The 22,032-nt window shown below is 37.8% G+C and overlaps 2 protein-coding genes across 3 annotated transcripts in view; one reads left to right on the forward strand and one right to left on the reverse strand.

Annotated features, from left to right (window-relative positions):
- PDE1C (phosphodiesterase 1C) overlaps positions 1–22,032 on the forward strand; it is a 248,497-nt gene that overhangs the window by 217,443 nt on the left and 9,022 nt on the right. Inside the window, exons 17-18 of the mRNA XM_063304072.1 lie at positions 1,072–1,134; positions 20,972–21,034. Coding sequence (XP_063160142.1) covers positions 1,072–1,134; positions 20,972–21,034 — 126 coding nt within the window. The remainder of the gene's footprint in view (positions 1–1,071; positions 1,135–20,971; positions 21,035–22,032) is intronic.
- Positions 1–22,032, reverse strand: part of PPP1R17 (protein phosphatase 1 regulatory subunit 17) — a 103,411-nt gene that overhangs the window by 52,702 nt on the left and 28,677 nt on the right. The window lies entirely within an intron of this gene.

A 22,032-nucleotide genomic window follows, 5' to 3' on the forward strand; every position in this document is an offset into this window, starting at 1 on the left:
TACAGAACAATATAGCAAGAAACACTCAGAGAAAATATCTAGCAGACCAGCCATTCCACAAGGGGTCTGCCATCTGCTCTAGCCCAAAGTCTGGGGGAAGAGCCAGGTTGTGAAGGCTCATGTAACTAAACTCGGGTGAGGGGCATATGAATCTCTGGCGAGATTTTGTTCCAGAGGGCAGGTACTTAGACAGAAAAGGACTGCTTCCTGGGCCCCACCAGATGACATTATTAAATTGATGTGACAGAACTGTAAGCCTTGTAGACTCTATTGCCAACCCAGCAATAGAGACAGGAATGTCACTGCACAGCAGGGAAGCCACTATAACAGCAAGAAATCCAACTGCTCCTTAGTCCACTTTTAGCCAGAGAGTCTCACATCTGATTATCTGCAGAATCATTAGAAGTCTCTTCAGTTACGTGCCCCTCTTTCCTGGTCACACAGCTGATGCCAAATTCAGAACCCAGGTGGACATATCTCTTAACAGGCAACTTGTCCCTCCTCCAGGCCCACCCAAGTCTCAGTTATACATGCCAGGTCAGTTGCCTCATCCACTATCATGTCATGGATGATAATGGCCTTATATTTGGGAAGGGGGTTAAGGGGCAAAATAGGTTTATTAAATTTGATGAGGCTTAAAACTTAAGAACCTTAGTTCTTCAGGAGAAAAAAATGAAAAAAAAATGTTACTATATTTTTTGGGTCAACAGATGGGATTGAGAATTACAGGCCTCAGCATGTGAATTAAGCCTCAGAATGAATGACTCTATGTGTGTTTGTGTGTGTGTATGTGTATATAGCTTATTCTGATAACATTACAAGTGAACGAGCCTCACAACGTATAAAAACATATAGTACAACCTTTTTGAATGAAATTCTCCCTCCCCCAGTGCATTGGCCACCCATCCCATTATCTCCCAAACAGCCAAATGGTTGAAAAGCATCAGTAACAAAAAGATTATGTATTTTTTGTTTATTCTGCTCTCTGCATTTTTTTTGAGGTGCTTACGTTGGGTGAGAGACATTTTACAGTCACTTAACATTCTCCTTCATATGATTTGTAACTTCCAGGTGAATTAAAGGATGATAGTAAGAAGTCAGAGAAGAAGGATCAGGGGAATGAATTGAAGGAGGGTAAGGAACAAATATTTGCTTCTATTTCTTCCTCTATGTATGTAGCTCAAGTAGGCAGTCTTGTTGGCTTATGAACTGCTTTGGGTCAGCAGTGAACTGTACAGGGTCATTTCTATAGCAGAGCCAAAATTTGAAAATCAATATATGAAGACTTTTTCATTAGAGCTGTATAAATTATATGAAAATGGAAGTACCTTCTCTGTTCATTATTGGTTAAAGATTAATTCTCCCATAAGCTTATTGGAAAGTCCAAATAATAAGCCCTTTGAAGTCCAGAAAAGGAGATGAACAATCCATTGAAACTTCCCCTGTGAACTTCTTCTGTGTTCAGCATTTGGAAGAGAAATAGACACATAAAGTAAATTCAGTTGAAGTGTAATAAAACTAAAACAATATTCATAATCAGCTCTAAAATGTGAGTGCACTTACCTTGAAATTTCCAGATGGAACATGAGAAATCTAATTTAGATATTTTTAAGAGAAACTGTGTAACTCCTGCTGATTCTTTAATTTTCTCCTACACACACACACACACACACACACACCCATTTGCTCTTTAAAAAATGTTATCCTTTGCACATCTAATATTTGTATTTCTAGGTAGCTTTTACTGTGGTCATCACATCACCATATTTCATATTGGATCCTTTATAAATTAATAAATCTATTATTTTAATTTAAAAACAGCTAACATTTCCTTGCATCTTATTATCATATATTAAGTTCCACACTTTTGATTTCAAATACTATTTGTTTGTCAGTTCTCTTACTAGATACCATTGACTCCAGTTGTCATGACAGGAAAATTCACATAAGCATATATCCAAATATATTCACCAGTTCAGGACAAGGGTCTACACCCTAATTATTGTAGGGGTGCCTTAAAGGGTGACACAAGTCATGGCATCATTCATAATTTCTATGTGAATAGCTATGGGGAGTGGAGGAAGAGAGGATCTGTTTCAGAATCCTACTAGGCGAAGATGGTTTTGCCCTTTCTGTAGTCCCAATCCAAATCACCCCATCTGCCCTGCTGTTTCATCAGGAGGAAGTTGCTGATGGAGCCAGTGGAGACATTTCTCCTAATGGTGACAGCCAGCAGATACCTGATGCAGATTAGAGCCATACAGGCAAGGATTAACATCTCTTCAGCAGGCTCTTGATACCAGTTATTTTCTATCATGTTATTTTCCAGACATAATATTCACAAAATTGTTAATTGCTTTAATGAAGCCATGCTTAGTTTAGCCTTTAATTCATAATTGGTAGAAACTATTTTAGAGCAACTAGAACAAAAATTTGAAATGTTCACATAGTACTGTTGGAGGTAAGTCCATCCTACTGCTGTGCCAATGCATTCTATGCTTCAAATGTTTGCAGCATTTGCATACCTTTGGGCATGAAGGGGGAAGGAATTAAGAAATTTGTAACCTATGCAAAGTTCAGGTTAATTGTTATTCATTTTATGGTTACTTATAAGGTATTGGAATTCCTTCATGTACAATAATTATTATATTATTAAATATTAATAGAAACATAAATGGGCATTAATTTTACACAAACTTCCTTTTTTGGGTGCCTCATTATACTAAACAAATACGTATTTTTTTTGCTGCTGTGGAATTGACAGCCAATGAGATGACTAGAGATTAAGCTAAGAATGATAGTATTTGTGTCTTTTAAATAATTTGAGAAATGTTCCTTTGATGTCTAGTTCATTAGAAATAATTTCTCAGATAATACAGGAGGTGGTAGGAGTGTTGTCATCGGCAGTTGAAGGCTGTAAGATTAATCACTTTTAGTTAGCTAGATGCCGTGAAGTCAGTCATGATGGCAAAGAGAAATGCTCATCATCTTGACCCATCTTTGATAACACTGTGTAGTTCTTTCAGAAATATTCTAGTAGCCTCTTTGATTCTGTCCACCTACTTTGTTGTATTCCCCTTTTGTCCCTTCCCTCAACCTTGCCAACTGTAATAATTTTTCTAAGTGGATTTATATTACATGCCCAAAATATATGAATTTCTGCTCTATTGGTCTTTACCTCAAGGGAGTCATCCACCTTTATGTAGTGCAGGATCAATTTGACTGGTGCTTTTTGCAGTCTTGGTAACAGTTCCAAATCCATAATTCAGACGCATTTATTTTCTGCCTCTTACTATATCCCATGTCCATATTTTACAGCTGTACATTCCCATTAAAGCATTGCTTTAAGTAGTCTGATTTTTCTTGATACTGAAATATTCTTATGAACAATCACTTCTCCAGCACAATGTTCATTCTTGACGCCAAGAAAACAACTCCAGTAATAATTCAACTAATTATAGTAATTCAAAACATTATGGGTAATCTAAAACAAATTATCTGCAACCCTGTTGCTGGTTTGTAATCCTAGGTTCCAGAAAGGGAATAGAACCCAATGCAAATACCTACATTAAATGCCTTGCTATGGGACTGGCACTACTGCTATTGCCCCAAAATGCCAGGTGCTGGAACTAGATCTGAGGATTGTCCTCCCTGGCCCAAAGTGTTACTGTGTGCCTACGAGATTATTTTAGAACCTATAATATAGTTAAGAATAAAATGATCACTATTGCAGATCACTATTGCAGTAGGCATTGGCCTTACTTTTTGCATGGCACACAGATATTCACAAGACTCTTTGAATATAAAATCTCTCATATCTGGGCAAGCATAGGCTTGCAACAATGCCTAGACAGCATGAAAAAGTTAGAACATTGCCTCTATTTAGGTTCTCATCTGGATTTTTGCAGTCCAGATATGGTAGTCTTAGGTGTGGAGGTAAAAATTCATTCTGTAGTTTGTCAAGAGAAGCATTAGAGCTTGTTGCCTTTAGCACTAGGTAGTATAGCATGATCAATATGGCATGCATGTGTGTATGTGGTGAGTTCAAACTTCATTAATAAGGCAGCATTTTGTTTGTGTTCTGCTTTATTTAATTTTTTATAGTAGGTGCATCTAATTATGAAATGTGTAATGGCTCTGTAAAATAAATCTAAGCTATTCAGTTTCTCCTTGTACTATCAGTTATACTGGGATGGGTGTAAAAACCAACACCATCTTGTATGAGAGCTCAGGTGAGAAAAGTGTTCATATTCTCATCAATGAAATAAAATAATTGTTTTGATGTCTTTAGGAAAATTATTATTCATTCTTGGGTGCTATAGTTGGAAAGACAAAAGATAAAGTGAAATAAAATAATTAACATGTACTTACCGTATCTTCCCTGCTTTTTAGAGCAACCCTGTTAATCATCTATAGGAACAGGATATAAATCAGAAGCTTCTGATTCTGTCTGAATCAGAAATGCAATGCCCATCCAGCCACCCACATTCTTTTTGTTTTGGTTCTGTTTACTGGTCATCATTCAATGTGATTTGCTCCTGATTGTCTTTTGGAGTGTTTAGCCTGCAGGAAGTCTTATCAATAACAGGACACCAAGCTCATGCTGTAAGAATTCAGATTGAATAGCTAAACAAACACCCGTAGGGTGAATGTTACTCATCCAATCTGTTTAGATAGCATTGATGAATAATGGCCGTATGTGCAGAAGTCATCAAGAAGCGAACATATGAACTTGCTGGGGAAGTTTGAGAATTTTAAGCAGATTGATTTAATTCACACTTCCTAGAATAATACACATGCTAGAACCTTTAGATTACAACTACCGCAAATTTTGCTTGAAAATGTTTACAAAAATGTTTATTTGAAGGGAAGGTATATATGAAAAAGATATTTGGGGGAGGATACTTTTGCAAATATACACAATTTAGAACAGTGTTTCTCAATCTCAGAGCCTTTAATTTGTGTGGACTTCAATTCCCAGAATTCCCCAGCCAGCAATTCCCAAGGTCCATATCTTAAAGGCTCTGAGACTGAGAAACACGGATTTAGAACGTTACAATTTAAACTGACATTTCTATGGTTTTTTTAATTCTAAGAAAATAGGGCAGAATAAATTTGTAACAGATGGGGAAGACAAATCACCCAGATTTGCTTTCTCTTACATTCAGAGATATTTTAAAATATTAATTTAAAAATTAATCTTTTAAAGATTAATTTAAAAATTATTTCTGTCCAGATAATGAAAAATTTGCAAATTCTGCTAGGTTCTTATAACAAACGAGAACAAATGTCATTCTGCCTATCTGTATTTGCTGGGTTTAGTAAGTATAGCTATTTCAAACAACCAGCCTGCTATGTAATTGTGTAAGAGCAGCTTGTGCTTTTAAAAGAAGGCAACCCCAAATCAACGCCTGAAATATGCTGAATAAATTCACACTCCAAGCCCTTTGGGCAAAGGGCAATTGGTTTCCCTTTCTCCTACACTGGATTGTTTTTAAGATCTTAAGTTCCCACGTGATTATTAAAGCCATTTGGAAAGTTCTAAGCACTCCCCCACCCCCAGTGAGATGCTCAGTAATCCCTAATGAGAAAAGATGTGAGGCCCAGACATGGACCAGGTAAAGACTGATCCAGTCATCTATACAACTTTTAGTTTAATGCTCCTACACTGTATGTACTGTGCCTTAACTTTCAAGAAAATACAGAGAGGATATGGGAGAGAACTAGAACAAGCTCCCCTCTCCCCTTCTTGGGATTAGCACCACAGTTTTTAATGGGATATTTTCTATTCCCTTTTGATTGCATGAGTCTAATATGATTCTGGAAAATAGCCATAAGTGAAAATGAATGTGCTCATGCTTGCAAAAAAAGAAAAGAAAAGATAATTAAACAAGTAGGAACAGTTAGAAAAGAAAGGAGGTGAGGCGGTAGAGGCCCTATTTCCAGTGATACACATAAATTCATAAATGTTACTGGCACATTGCTGGACTAAAAGTACAGTTGTCCATAAGTCAGAAGTATTTATTTACTGATGAACAGTTAGCAAACTATGTTCTTCATATGCATCCATACTTTGAGATAAAGCTGAAAAAAAGCTGGAATATATATTTATCATAGAAAATGCTTCCACCTAGTGGCCACACTATACATTATAGATTTTATTTGTATAGTATTACTTGAAATTTTTAGTTTCACTATTCTCTCTCTCTCTCTCCCTCCCTCCCTCCCTCCTTCTTTCTTCTTTCCATAATCACCTTAAAAGGGCACTCGTTGCTTTTGGATCCTCATTGGTTCCAAATTTGTAAAAGAATCAGTGTGATTTGCACACTCAAATTCTTTTCCAAGGGTGTTTTGAAGGTGCTGTTTACAACACTATTAGGATGGTATCATAGCATTCTACATTAATAGAAGTATATTGTGGTTTGGATTAGAGTACTCTACCCTAATAAGGGGTTCTGGCTTCTAAATTAGCTAATAAGAAGAAAAGCAACAACATTAATAATTGTATAGCTTCCATTTGGTTTTTAGAATTAAATGAATTAATTCTAAAGCAAAAGAGCAAAATATTTCTAAAGTTTTATGAAGAGATTATTGTACATCCTTGTTATTAGAAATAATAAGTCCATTAGGGTGCACTGATGATGCAGGGCAAGAACCACAAAGGGAAGGAATGACTGGTGCAAAAAAAAAAAAGATTCTATGTTCACCTATCCAAACTTTTTCCTACTCCCTTTAGCTCTGCCAGTGGAAGCTCTTTTTATCAATCTTTAGCATGAAATTAAACCTTCATGTTGATCTCTGAAGGTTTTAGAGACAATCTATAGGAGAATACTGTTGTTTTTGCACTAATGCTGGAAACAATACTGGGTAAATGAGGATGATTTATCCAAAGCCATACACTGAATAACATAGAATTATGTCATATGTGCTATTTATTACTCCTTGAAGCAGGGGTGTCTGCTTTGGGATGTCAAAAAAAAAAAATCAAGATAGTAGCTGCATTCATACCACTGAAGCCACTATCTTGACTTTTTTGACCTCCACCCTGTGAACACCCCTGCCCTAGGCTTGATGCTCAGCCTCCATTCAAGAGTCCATTGAGAGACACCATAATGAATACTTTTTTAGTTGCTGTGTTTTCTCTTAAGCTAACACTATTCCAAATAACAGGATAGGCAGCTGATGTTTTCTTGGAGAAATGCTTATTTTAGTGGGCTATGTTTAGGGAGAGGCTTGTATTTGTACATCTGTACATATGGTACAGATTTTCTTCTGCCCAATTAAATTAATCAATCTGAGGACCAAAACTGAAACTGAACTTGAAATGGGGAAGGTGGTCAATTGTGCCTTCTAATTACTTATTGTGGGAGTAGTTTTAGCCATTAAGGCCCAAGGAGATAGGGTTCTATTCACCTGACCACCTGCCCTCTTCATGCCTGCCCTTCATATCTCTTAAAAGCCAGCTGGACTGGGATGTTGGGGTGGGTTGAGAGCATGGTGAATGCCTCTTTAAGGAAGATAATGATGCGGACAGACTTGAAGTTATTGGTGATTTAACTTCTCCCCAAGAAGATCTCTCTGGACCTGGAGGGATTATTGAACAACTGACCTGTCACTGAAGTGTCATCACAAAAAATGGTTGAAAATTTTTATTCTGGTGTGCTGAGTTTCAGCAGAGACAACGAATATCCTTCTCATTCTAAAAAGAAAGTATCATTTCAAATTAATTTCTTGACCTTGAGGGAAAAAAAATTCTACAGAGGCAATAACTGTTAGACCAACTGAAAGTTTACATTAGGTGCAAACTTTAATGTTTTCAGGTGAAGAGTTCCTGAACATCTTGCAGTTATTTTGTAATCTTTAAATTGGTCTAACAAAGTCCTCTATGGACTTTTGGGCTTCATTAAAACTTGGTGGAAAACATAACACTGTATCAAGAGTTAATACATAAATACACAAAAGTTAATGGTTTGCAATAATTTTACTTGGCTGCTGAGGGTTGTGAAAGGAAGCTAGATTTCTGTGATGGATGCAAAGGAATTTCCTTTGTATCTCTTTTGGCTCTAAAATAAAAGCTCTTTGCATGAACTAGATTAGCATGAGAGTCACATGATTGCCACAGAAAAATGGCCTCATTATCTGTCTTACCGTACCACCTAGTAATGATGCAAGTAACTCAAAATGCCTCTTCCAAGTTTAACAAACTCTACAGGCAGAACCAAATTACAAGGAATGGGTAAACTTCGGCCATGGAGAAGCAGCACTTGTATTTCTTACACCTATTACACACCAAGGTGATTCCCATTTGAAAGAATAATATCTTCTTAACTCCAGTTGCAGTGGAGGAGGACTGCAACTCCCAGGTAGGCATGGCAGAAGTAGGGGATTCTTAATGGGGAAAATAGCTCTTTATCCATTTAAGCTGGATTCATGGTATTATTTCAAGCCCTAACATTCTGTTGCATTTCCTGCAACTGCTTTATGGAGAGTACGCCCTGCTGAACTTAATGAAGCTTACTCTGGAGTGAATAAATATTAGCGCTTGCTGTGTACTTCATTCTGTTTCAAAATCATACTTCATACCTTGGGGCACAGATGTAGCTCCTGTCTGCAACTCTTGAAAGCAGCTACGTGATCCCAGGAAAAGATAGAACTACTTCAAGGAGTTGCAAACTCTCCTGTGCACTCCAAAGCATCCATCTGGAATTGAATCCAAAGTGCTGCACAACTCTAATGAACATAGGATAACTGAAATCACCCAAGATATCTAAAAATAAATGTGAATCTTTAATTAGTGGAACCCACTATAGGGCCCTTTTGTGAACTGAAGGTTGGAAATATATGTCTAAACAGTAAACTGAATGCGTGATTATGTAGTTTAACACTTGGTCCCCTGTCTAAATGTCTAAATGGTAAATTGAATGCATGGTTATGTAATATAATACATGGCAGTTTTTAAACACTTTGGATTTGCCTAACTCTATTAAGTATGCCTGCCTTGCTGGAAATTTTAATAGTCATTATCAGTAAGCTAGACTATATGCTTTGGGACTGAGATGGGGTGTTGATTTTCTTCAATTAACATTTCACTTGATCAAAATGTTCCTCCTCCCCAGATTCATTTTCATATTAACAGGGAACACATTTTTTAGATCTATAATGGTGAGTGAAATCCCCATCCATTCAGGACTAAACTTCTCATTTAAGAATTTGATGCTAAAGACTAAATTTCTCATTTAAAATTTTTGTGCAGAAGACTAAAGGATCTGGAGCTAAAGACTAGCTGTTTAAAATATTACAAATTGTTTTTATTTAATTTTAATGCTCTGGCTTATACATATATCAGAAGAAAACAAGATACCAGAAAAAAGCAAAAGTATTTTTACAACAAGGCAAAACCTATTCAGTAAGAGAAGCAAATTGCATATATTTTTCTAAGCACCAGAGCTGGTTGGAATTCAAACTACCCTATGCACTTACTGAATGTAGCCTGCCCACAGCTGGGGTTCTCTAGATATGCATGACAACCACTTCCCTCAACTTGGCCAACTTGGCCAACACAGTCAGAGGGCACCAAGTTGAGAAGCTGTGACAATTCCTCTGTATGCAATAACCATGAGGCATGTTCCTGTTTTATACAACTTTGTGTCTGATGAAGCTTCCGAGGTCCATCCTACTGTTACAAAAAGATGGAGAACTTCTTCCACAAGGGAATACCTGAAATGTCTCAGGTTGCTTGTCTAATTTTTAAGGGAGTCACTGTGCCTCAATCATAGAGTACCAGCTTTGCTGAAGGAAGTTCTAGGTTCAGTAAATAGGAATAGGAAGAACTTCTTTTTCAGATCCAGGAGATAATATTGAGCAAGATGAGGATGGTCTGACGTGGTCTAAGTCAGATTTTTATATATCTGTGTAAGTTAATTTCACTTTGGGCTATTAGATATATAACAAAAAACAAGCATGGCTCAAATTAGTGCAACGTCTTAGTTCCATTTAGATTATTGTTTTTATTTTAACAACAGGAACAAAAATGGCAAATATAACATATTCCAGAAAGCAAAAGAACAACAGGAACTGGCAACCTGATTTTTTTATTTGGGTTCCTGCTGACTATTAGTTATGATATCATCTAGGCTGTTCCATTCCCTTCTTCCTTGCTCTGCCCTGCATCCAAAGACTGTTAGTATTCTGTGGGTATGCTTAATCTGCATTTTCATATTGGGAAGGCTTTCTTTTCCAAGGTTTTATAAGTATTTCTGGAAATCATGGGGTTTCCCTAAGTTTGCTTATAGCTCCTTCTTTGGCTGAATAAGGCACTCTGGGAAGGAATTTGCTTTTATCAGTAGGACAGTGTGATATTTAAAGAGAATATTATTTGTTGTCCTTCCAATTTTTTACACTTCTTGGATAGTAGGGAGGAACATTGACAACTTTCTTTCTCTCTTTCTCTCTCTCTTTTTTTCCAGATACAGAAGAGTAAAAAACAAAACAAAACACATATATGTAATCAAAAAGGGACTGCGAGTTTCTTTCATCATTTTAACTGATCTTCACTATCTTCCTCCCTCCACAAAGACCAATTTCTGGGGAGGGCCTTATGCAGCTTTCCAAGCCACAGCTACTGTCCACCTCCCACTAGCAACTTTGCCATTAATGACTGGGAGGTGGGCACATCCTACAGGATTTTTTCCATTTAAAGTTTTCATTTCTTTTGAGTCTTTTTTTAAAAAATGAATTCCCTCTAGCAAAATGACTACTCTTTTTGGACTTGCAGAACAAGCAGATGTGAAACCTTTTGATGGTAATAAGAGTGCCAGCTTGTGAACAATATTCTGATGCAATGAAGCAGAGAACTGACACATTCCTGGAAAAAGCCTTGAAAAGCATTGCTATGTTAATGTCCAAAGAAAGGGGAAAAAGAAGAAGAGGCATTGAACTGTCTGTCAATAAGAGCAATGGGTTTTGTTTTGTTTTTTTACAAAAAGAAATCTGGCTATTTTACAAATAAGTGAATTATTGAATTCCTAGGCAGCTTTATAGTATTTTTTTTTTTTAAAAAGCCTGTAGATTTCATTTGCTAGATATCTCCTTGGTTTCTATCTTTGAATGCCATTCATTTTGTTGTTTGGCATTTATTGTTGAAAGAATGTTACTGAAACCAGTAGTGCATGTGCTGTCTTGTCTTCTAGAACAACTTCTTCTTCTTCTTTTTGTTTTAAAGAAGGCTTAAAAAAGGTTATATCTGACTTTTTAGCTGATTTGAAAAACACTAAAAAAACTGTAATGTGTCCTGGTGACTTCATAGACAAATCCAGGATATCCTCAGGGAACTGTCAAAGAAGTCAGGATGGCAAATGAGATCCTGAGACTGAAGCCCTGCCCTTCTTTACAAGTGGTGCACATGTGATGCGTTGTGAAAAAGGAGTAGAGCTTCAATCATGCAGTCACAGCTGACCTTTTCACTCCCCTGTGGACACTCCTGAACATGGCCAAGTAGTTTTCTTAGCAATCTAAATTCCTCCTTTTATACTTGTGCAATATAGTCTTTTATTGCTGAATGAGCTAAGGAAATGAATTGGCCAATATTGTGTATCAAACAGAATGCAATGCCAATTTTATATCAATCAGACTTAACAGGTTTTGCTCACCTGTTTGCCTCCTAATAAGAAACAAGGGGAAGTGGGAAGCCTCATCTTGCCATCTAAGGTTTCCAGGTGATGCAGCACAACTACTAGTCACCTTTTACCCTGGGGCAATTGTTCCTCCATATCCATTATGTATGTTCCAGATTACAAAGCTGACCTAAACCTCTGCTAGTAGAATTCCTTGCTATTTACTTTTAGACTATTGATTGAAAGCCTGGTCCTATGGAAATGTATTTGGAAATAAAACCTGGTGAATTCAGGAAGACTAAGGACAGGACTAAGGTTTATCCAGAGTGTTGCATGAAAAACTCTTAAATCATGCAGAATTTCACGCACCGTGGCTGGCATTACACTCCGGCTGCAGTCTTATATGGAATTAAGCTCAAGTGAATTTGATGGAAGTTCTTTGAGTAGACAGCATTGTTTAAAAATTCTCATAATAAGCACTTGACCTTTGCTCTTTTGCATTAGTATAACCAAGATACTTCCCTCTGATAAATCACTAGTGCATAATGATTCTTAAGAAAGGGACACATAATAGTTCAGAAATATAATTTAGATGCTGAGTGTCCTAACAGCCAGGAACCACGCTGAGACAAGGAACTGGTCTCTAATGATTTATTGCTTGTACATAACAGGTATCCTAACAAACTGAAGAAGCATGGGAAAAACCCAGACATATAAACCCCAAAGGTTAAGGCGGTCCCGATCTGTGTCTCTTTGAATGGCTGCCCAATTCCTCAGTGCTACGCATGCGCTTAACAGTCTGGATGGGAGCCCCCTGCTCGCCATCCTTACTCATGACACTGAGCCTTATGAAATTCTGGCTGGGATAGTGATTCATTGCATGTCCTGAACCGTGCATAAATCAGTCCTTATTCTAATGGTAATGTGTGTAAGATTGCAAACCTATTTGATTTTCAAACTGTTTGATTAACCTGCCATGCTTTTCTCAAAGCACCACTAGACATTTTAGTGGAATCCTTCTCTCTGACCACACCCACCAATTTCTCATGCTAGACCCATATAAAATGTATTTTTGGTGAAGTGATTTGTAGTTATAAATATTTTTTCACTAAAGCTCAGGTTAAAAAAAATATGACTTTCTTTTTCATCCTGGATTCAGAGAGATCAATAATAAGGCCACCCTGAACACTGTGTTTCTTCTTCCCTTATTCTAAGTCACCTGACTTTCCCTGACTTTCAGGTTACTAGTTTCCCCTCAGTATGCTTGAGAGTGAACATTTTTACAAACTTGTGTGGTAGATGGGAATGTGCTTAAATTTGTTTCTGCCATGGGTTCATTGAAGATATATACAGGACCCAAGGTGCAGAGAGGCCTCAGAGACAGTCCAGCCCATAGTGGCAGGGTGTAAGATGCAGGCAGGAACAGAATACACTGAACAGCACAACCAAGTAGCTGGCATTGTGTACAGGAACATCTGCACAATGTATGGGCTAGACCCTCCCAAGTCCCAACGGGAGATTCCACAGAAGGTTGTGGAGAATGACAGATCCAGACAGACAGGCAGGTATTGGCCAATCAACCAGACATCGTGGTAGTAGTCAAGTACCAGAAGACAGCGGTGGTGATAGATGTAGCAGTGACAAGTGACAGCAACATCAGGAAGAAGGAGTATGAGAAGCTGGAGAAGTACCAGGGCCTGAAGGAGGAACTAGAGAAGATGTGGAAAGTGAAGGCCAAAGTAGTCCCGGTGGTGGTGGGAGCACTCAGGGCTGTGACCCCTCAGCTGGGAGAGTGGCTCCAACACATCCCAGGAACAGCATCAGAGCTCTCTGTCCAGCAGAGTGCAGTGCTAGGAACAGCTAAGATACTGCACAGAACCCTCAAACTCCCAGGCCTCTGGTAGAGGATCTGAGGTTGAAGAAGATGCATATCACCCATAGAAGTGAGAAGGGATTTTTTTTTTTATATCCTACTTTGCATTAAAATCAATCCCAAAGTGGGATTTGGTCTAGGGCAAATCATTTTTTTCATAGTGTAGTTTTTATTTGTAAAATTAATTTCATAATGAGAAGTCATGGTCTGTGTGTTTGTATGTGTGTGTATGTGCACGCATGTTTAAGACAATTTGTCTGCCAAGAATTCACTGTCTAGTTTTGTGCAAGAACCTTTTAGCCTTACTTCCACCTCTCTGTATGGGAATAATATTGTGATAATATATTTTATGGATATTTTAAAGGTAAGCATAGCAAATACTGGCATCAGCACTGTAGTTTGTGAAAATGTAATTCCATTGTGCTCTGTGCTTCTAACGGGTGAGAAACAGAAGCAGAGTATTGAGTTGAAACGGCAGAGAATATGAAATATAGCAAGAACACAGAGGTTTAGTTTAGGGACTGGCAATCCAGGGTAAGTCAGCTTCATTCTGCAGTTTCCTGATAGGAACAGATTCATGGTCCAACAAATTTCTGAACAGGACAATTGGAAGGAATATGTTTCCAGACTGCCCTCTTTGATGAACATGGTGTGCTTCTGAGTGTCCTAGCCTTTTTAAATATTAAAAAAGGAATCCACCTCTTAATATTCTTAAACAAGTACAATCCCTGTCTATCCCATCATGGGTGTATTTCTGGGGAAGGGAAATACTATTTAAAGTTCATTCTGGCTAGCAGATGTTGGCCTAGCATCTACTGGAAGCAAAATATATACAGTACATTTGCTACTATTAGGATTCTGGACAGAATTCATATTAATTCCAAACATTGTTCTATCCACTGTGGTACTATTTTCCTCCTCTATGAAATGAAAAATAGAACATGTTTGTTTTATTACATAAAACCTAAGGACCCTCACAATAAGTAAGGTAAAAGTTGTGCTAATTTTTAATTTAAAATAGCTATTCTATTGGTTTTGTAACTGCAATCACAAATAGTTCTATTAGGTAATGCACACATATGGAGAGTAAGGTCCAAAGGCAAAAGGGTGCTTTAGAGGGCATGCACATACCACCCCTCTGCAACTCATTAAAGACTTTTCTGGGATTGTTGTCTCTGCAGAGGGCATCCATGTGATAAGAAAAGATACAGCTGTTTTAAGAGTTGCAGACAGGTACTATGTGTTCTGAGGTATATTTTTGTCTTAGTGTCTGAAGTGTTGCATAGCCTAAATGCACAGCTTGTTTAATAGTGCAATCCAATTTTGAAATGTCTTATTGAGTTTTTGGGGGCTTAAAATGTAAGTGGCTGTAGAATTGCAGTTTCTCAGGATTTTCCTATCAAGAATGAGCAGGATCTGTAGCTACACAGGAAACCCTCATTGCATTTATTACTCAAAAAACTATTTGATTGTCACAATTCTATACTGAGGTATACTTTAAACATTCAGGCTGCCTACTTCTGTTTCTGACAGTTTGCAGCTTTTGCACATATAGCTTAGCCCATTCATGCAGAAGGCAGTTGTTGGCTTCTGTCTCTTTCTTATTTAATATTTTGTACATTTTTAGGGTTTGAATCTCTCTGGTGAGATTCTTTGATGCAATGTTAAGTCCCAGCTAAATCAAATATTTTGTTTACAGGGTTGATCGCTGCTCCCCTCTGGAGTCACTTAAGTTTCCTTAGACATTATCTCTTCATAAACTGTGTATAGACAGTTCAGAATGGCAGGAAATGTCTTATGTATAGCAAGAGAGTTGAAATGTGTGTATGTGCCTTTGAGTCAGTGTTGACTCCTGGTTTTCTGGGCAAGATTTCAGAAGTGGTTTGCCATTGCCTCCTTCCTAGGGCTAAGAGAGAGTGACTGGCCCAAAGTCACCCAACTGGCTTTTGTGCCTAAGGCGGGACTAGAAACTCACAGGTTTCTAGCCTGGTATTTTAACCACTACACCAAACTGGCTCAGAGCTGAAATACCAATATACAAAAAACACTGGGTAAAGTGGCAGAATATGGCTACCAGTACTAGTAATCGATTGAAATAATGATTTGTATCTTGTACTACAATAGAAAACCCCAAATAATATATTTTTAGGTGAACTAAAAATGTGACGCATCATCCTTTTCTTCTCACCTGAAGTCAGCTTAACTGTATTTCAAATTTTATTACATAATGAGGAAAAATAACTTACGGGTAAAATTTACATTCGAGTTTCTGTCAGCAACCATTAACAAAATAATAATAATAATAACCTTTAATATTATTAAACAATAACATCTCCCTATCCCAGGTCCTTGGGAAGGACTCGATAGATGGATAAAAATGCCAAATCCAGTCTAAGCATGTGGCTGACTGTGTGACCAGCCATAATAATAGTCCTTCCTAATCTACAAAACTGAAATTCTAAGATACCTGTTTTAGACTTCTTATTCCAACAGTCTGAAATAGCATAGCTTTGCACATCTTATTCTTCCTTCAAGCTTCTCTGTTTGTTGGAATGAAAGAATCTAAATGTGTTTCTAATGTGTTTTTCTATCTGTATTGTCATGTGGAAAATGAATGAAAACGATTGCTTCACGAACAAGTGGCATCTTTAGGAGTGCCCTGGCAGAACATAACATTCTAGTTCCTTAGCATTTAGTTTTATAAATGCTGTTCCTCAATAGAAGGGATGTCGTATATCTGCTGCATCCGTGTTTGTTTGCTATTACAGATTTTAAGCTAGCTTTCACAAGAGTTACCAACATACCTACTGTGATAAATCAGTGCTTGCCTAGTTTGAAAATATACCGTATAGCTGGTCATTGGCTGCTTAACATGATTCAGATTAACATGTCAGGAGTTCACCCTCAATTTAACCTCATTTTAACCAAAATAACTACCAGTTATATGTGAGAGAAAGGGAGAAGCCCCCATTTTGACTACCTGGATAAAGGGGATTCTTTTCCCTCTCTTAGTATTGCCTTTTAGCATCTGACTTATACAGAGAGAAATATGGGAGTATTAGTAAGACATTTGTGAGATTTCCAGAAGTACAAAGCAACTCTGTCTGTTTTCAGATTAATATTGAAACTCTATCCTAATGCATTGAGTTTAACCATAAAGATAGATGGCTCTGTCAGCGGATGTGCCCAGATTTAAGAGCTGATGAGCCTTGGAGCCTGCAGTTTTTGGCCAGTCTGATCTGTCTTTTCTCTGCCTTGGCTATAAAGGATGTATAAATTCAAACCACTGCTGATGGATATTCAGTTCCCTGGTTTTTGGAAGCCATTTTTAGCATCTTCACTGTGATAACAATAGACTCCTGATCCAAACAGATCTCACTATGCATTTGGCAGCATTGGCCAATTTTTATAGAATCAAGCATTGATGGAAACTAACCAACTTTTTTCTGAACCTTTGTTTTTCTGCTGAAAGAGGACACCAGACAAATCTTACACCGCCATATAATTGGGTAAATGTCAGGGAATACCCCACTGTTGATATTGATGGAAAGGACATTGCCTGCTCCAAGCTTCTTAGCAAGTACAGTTGCAGCCACCATGTTTGCTTTCCTAGCATTCAAGACTATAGAAATTGTAGTTTCAGCAACTTGTGGCTCCTATCAAAGAATTGTATTATTTGCTATAAAAGAGGTTTTTGTGATGGTGTCTGTTTTTTAATCCACAGCACAGTTTGCATGAATAAAGCCCTACATGGCATAAGGCCTGGTTATCTGAGGGACTGCCCATCTTCTGCGGTGTCTGCCTAGTACAAGCCAACAGGGTTGGCATGCTCTGAGTCCCTTCAATTAAACAATGTCATCTATTGGGACCCCAGAAGTACAAATTTTCTGTCATAGTGCCTGCCATCCGGAATTAGGTTCTCACTGATATCCATGTGGCTCCCATCCTGATGGCATTCTGGAAAGCCATAAGGACCTGGCTGTTCTCCCAGGCCTTGGGTGAGGGTGGTTGGGTCCCCCTGACAGATTTGTTTGGGAGTTTGGGTGTGGTTAGCTGGACTCACCATCAGTTCTTATTCTTTATTCCCTTTTTTAAAACGCCTTTTTGGTATAGTATTTTGTTTTGCTTGGTTTCATTGTACACCACCCAGAGTCAAATTGTAGTTGGGCTTAAATGTAATCAGTTCAATCCAATTACATTACATTACAATTGAGGAACTAGAATTTCTGGTGAATTGTATCTTGGGAAAACACAAATGTTGCCTTCAGCAATTATCACTGGAAGGCCTGCCCATCTATGTTTGGGTAGGACAACATTTGCAAAAGTTTTGTAAATTCTGCAACTAACTCTGACACTCCATAGGAATTCTGCGTAACACCATGTTACATGTTGTCTACTATCAGGACAGACAAAAGGAAGCACACCACACAATATATAATTTAATTAGAGAATCTGCTGGCACAAAATATGATGATAGCTATCAGTATAGCTGCTCAGCCAGATTCCTGAACAATTTGTCTGTCAATGGGTATTTAGTCAGGGCAACTATATGAACTTTTCCCTGCCAGCTAATGGAGGTCAGCAAGAAAAGAATACTACGCCCTCGTGTCCTACTTGTGAGTTTCCCAGAAACATCTAGTTAATGATTTTGAAAAACTGGTTCTGGACTTGTAGAGCTAGGTTTTTCTAATGTTCCCACATTCAGATGCCATTCTTCCATAATGTTATTTAATATAATAGCATGGAAACAATGACTGAGGCATCATTTTAGTAGCAATTTGCAAGAAGCTGCAAGATAGTGTGGATATTATATAAAGCTAGGCATTATGTTTTCCTTGTATTACCTAATGCTTATCCTAAAATTACTGTAATAGCACTTAAACTAAATGAACTCAGTGACCTTTTGTCAAGGAGAGAGCGAGAGAGAGAAAAAATGAATTGAATCTAAGTACTCTGGTCTCATATACTATTTTTCACCTTCAATCCTCAAGAAGGATTCAAATGCATACATAGCATTTTGTTTCATATTGTCTAGAATATACAATGGAGATATCTCAACTGAAATGAACTCAGGGCCATTTTACAGATTTCATATATGTAACAGAAACTGAGTATATGATACACTTGGTTTCTAATATGTGCTTATCGTATTCCTAATTATTATATGCATGGAATATTTTACTTAGTCTTCTCCAACCTGATGCCCTCCAGATATTTTAGGTTAACATATAGATTTCTAGCCAACATGAACTTTGCATATATTGTCTAGGAATTCTGGGAGTTATGGTCCCAAAGCTTCTATAGGCATAAGATTGGGGAAGGTTGATCTGACATGTACTGTACACCTAAATATGATCATGCTTTAGGAAACTGTGGATGCATGTCATCTACCATAATTTTCCAAAGAAAAATGTTTGGGAGGGGACAATGAACATCTTGTACCATCCAATAAGAGAAAGCTCATTTGAACTCATTGCTAAAACAAGGGGGTCAACAATCAATATCCCAAGTAAAAATCCTTGGTTTGATCCAGCTTAGGTTCAAAATATAAGTGGCTTGTAGACATGCAGCAATGATTATTTTCAACATTTGTGAGAGTATTTTTTTAGAAAAAATATATTTATTGTATTTTTTTTAAACTGGGAAGAAGAGGCGTGTTGTGTCTAAATGTATAAATCAGTTTCACAGCTTTTTGATTTCTCTGTAAATGAATTCCTGTATGTTCATGTTATTACCAAATAAAAGCAATGAGATCTCCATTTGTATTGAATCCCAGCTCTGCTTATCTATATCTAAGGAAATAATGAAGATGATTTAGAATGCTCATCAGTGTTGTAATGGGATTTAAGGCAATCTAAACTTGGTGTTGTTAATGCTCCCAGACTGGCTCTGCACCCACATGAGTTTATGATAGTGGCAGCAGCTGAATCATCTGACTTTCAGCACAGTGAATCCAGTTTTCCAGGAGCACTGGTGGAGCTTGTCAGAGGTTGGGAACTGAAGTAATATGGATTTGGTGGGAAATCTTACCTCACCTTCGTTCCTGGTTCTTGGGCTGTCCCTCTTCCTTGCAGAGATTAAGTTGTTGTCACTTCATCCTGTCATTTCTACTGTTTTAATAAAAATACAGAGGGATGGTGACTTGGTTGTCAGGGTGGCTGAAAAAACCCCCAAAACAGAATATGTAAGGGGCTTAGGACAGTGCTTGATTATTTTTTTTAGCACATTCCTATTGGCCAACTGAAGAGCTCACTGACTATTTGTATTGACTATTCTCTGTGTTTCAGAGGTAGAGGTAGTGTGGTCACCTTGAACTTGTTTCTGAGGTTTTAGGAGTAAAAACATTGGCAGTATGGAAGGGTTCTTTATAAAGGAAACCCTTATATTTCCCTATTACTTTTAGCAGGATGGATCCTTCTCATACTATTAGTAGTAGTGAGATCTAAACTTCCATGGATGGAGAAAAACCTTAAAAGCCATTTTTCTCAACTTAGCATTGCTCCACTTTCAAAATCTTTTTGGGGGGTGGGTGGAGGGAAAATATTGAGAGATATCTCCTATCTGGATTTATCTGGGTCTCTCAAAGCACCCAGCAATGCAAACTATAATGAGACATCTTGACTTAATTCATTTCAACTGCCTTCATTAAGACAGGAGTGGGCAACAGATTTTCTAACATTGCTCACCATTGGCCACACGTGCTGAGAATGCTTATAAGATCTAGTCCCTGGTCATCATGGTTTCATTATGTAGTGGGTGTTTTGTGGTTGCACAAAAACTTGACAGCCTGCTGAGTTGCTATATTTGGTATTGCAACCAACTTAGTGGGAAAAAAGTGAGGAGGAGCAAACCCAGATAACCCAAATAACTTCAACAGACTGGAGCATGGCTTCCATGGAGTTCTTCTGTAGCAAGCAAAAGCCTTATTCAGGGTCTCATGCGCCCTCCTCCCACTTTCCCCCGTATGGAAAGCACCGTGATTAAAGCTTACACATCCTGCTCTGAGGCAAACTATAGATTGCAATTCTATCCAAACCCAGGAAACCACACTGTATAACAACCACAATTTGCATGCAAACAAACCAAAGTATAATTGGATCTTGGTTTGCGATCCTGACATGGTACAAACCAGGACTGGATGCTTCTGATTTCCAGGAGGGCAATAGGTAGGAGTGCATAGCCCAAGGCACTAAATTGTGGTATTATCTGAAAATATCTGAAAGTAGACATAGAGTTAGGGGTACCAGTTCAGGGCTGCAAACATCCAGATAATCACTGCCATCTAGTGATAATCCAGAGGTTTGCTCACATTAGAGTTTTGCTCATGTCACCTTAATCATGGTGACTATGGTGGCACATCAGCAATTCGGCTTTTTAATCTGGGGTTGCAGCAGTGGAGGGGAGACAAATACAGATGCATTAACATACAAGGAAATGATTGTTGGTGGAAGCCATAACAATAATTCATCTGCTTTTATTCTTAAAGGTTCAAAACAACTTATGAAACCAGCATCTGTTCCTGATTCCACAGATCAGCTGACTTTGCCAGGTTAGTGGCTCCAGCTGTATTTGAATGCCTGTTCAGATATACAAGCATCAGAATCATATTAGTCAATTGTGAAAAGGGACTCCTTCAGTTCAGATTACATTATCAACACTGCCTATAAATAAGTATTTCCTGTTTCATGTGTTGGACTTCATCTTCTACAATTCTCAATGAACAGGATGCCAGCTTAAGAAAAGCTGCCATAAATAATGCTTAACAGTTTATTTCCTGTGGATTAGTACTGAAATGATTAATGCTTTTCCACTATGTCATGAATCAGTTTTCTTGGCAAGATTTTGGAAGTGGTTTGCCATTGCTTCCTTCCTAGGGCTGAGAGAGAGTGACTGGCCCATTGTCACTCAGCTGGCTTTGTGCCTAAGGTGGGACTAGAACTCACGGTCTCCCAGTTTCTAGCCTGGTGCCTTAACCCATACACCAAAATGGCTTTCGATCATGAATCTGTAGCCTATGCCATTAAAAAAAATGTCTGAAACCAGTTTTGCTGAATAATACAAAGTAAAAGATAGAGGCTCTGATTCCTAGTGTCTGGGAAAGTCACTTTTTGTTATTTAGGTGACTCAGCTCCCTGTGCCTTTTAAACATCAGCCAGATGTGCTCAAAAGCACGCTCAGCAAAAATACCAGGCAACTTCGCTATTGAATTATTGAATTATTGATTTAATTTTTATCCTGCCTTTATTATTTTTATAAATTATGAATTCTTGATTGTTTGCTCTTTATACTCCTTTTACAACTTTTACAAGCACAGCATACAACACAGGACCCAGTGAACATATTAGATCATACAAAATGATCCGATCTTCATTCTCAGACAAATTGGGTTTCAGCTGTCCATTCTGTACTTTTTCTAATGCTGAGAGGGATTTCTTGACAATTGAAATGTATCCAAATAATAAATGTGTCTGAGAGAAATTATACATTTGAATATATGTTGCTATAGAAAGTGTGCTTTTAAATACATAGTTTGAAAGTTTATTTTGC

The sequence above is a fragment of the Candoia aspera genome, chromosome 4 (assembly GCF_035149785.1).
Source record: "Candoia aspera isolate rCanAsp1 chromosome 4, rCanAsp1.hap2, whole genome shotgun sequence".
Classification (NCBI taxonomy): Eukaryota; Metazoa; Chordata; class Lepidosauria; order Squamata; family Boidae; genus Candoia; species Candoia aspera.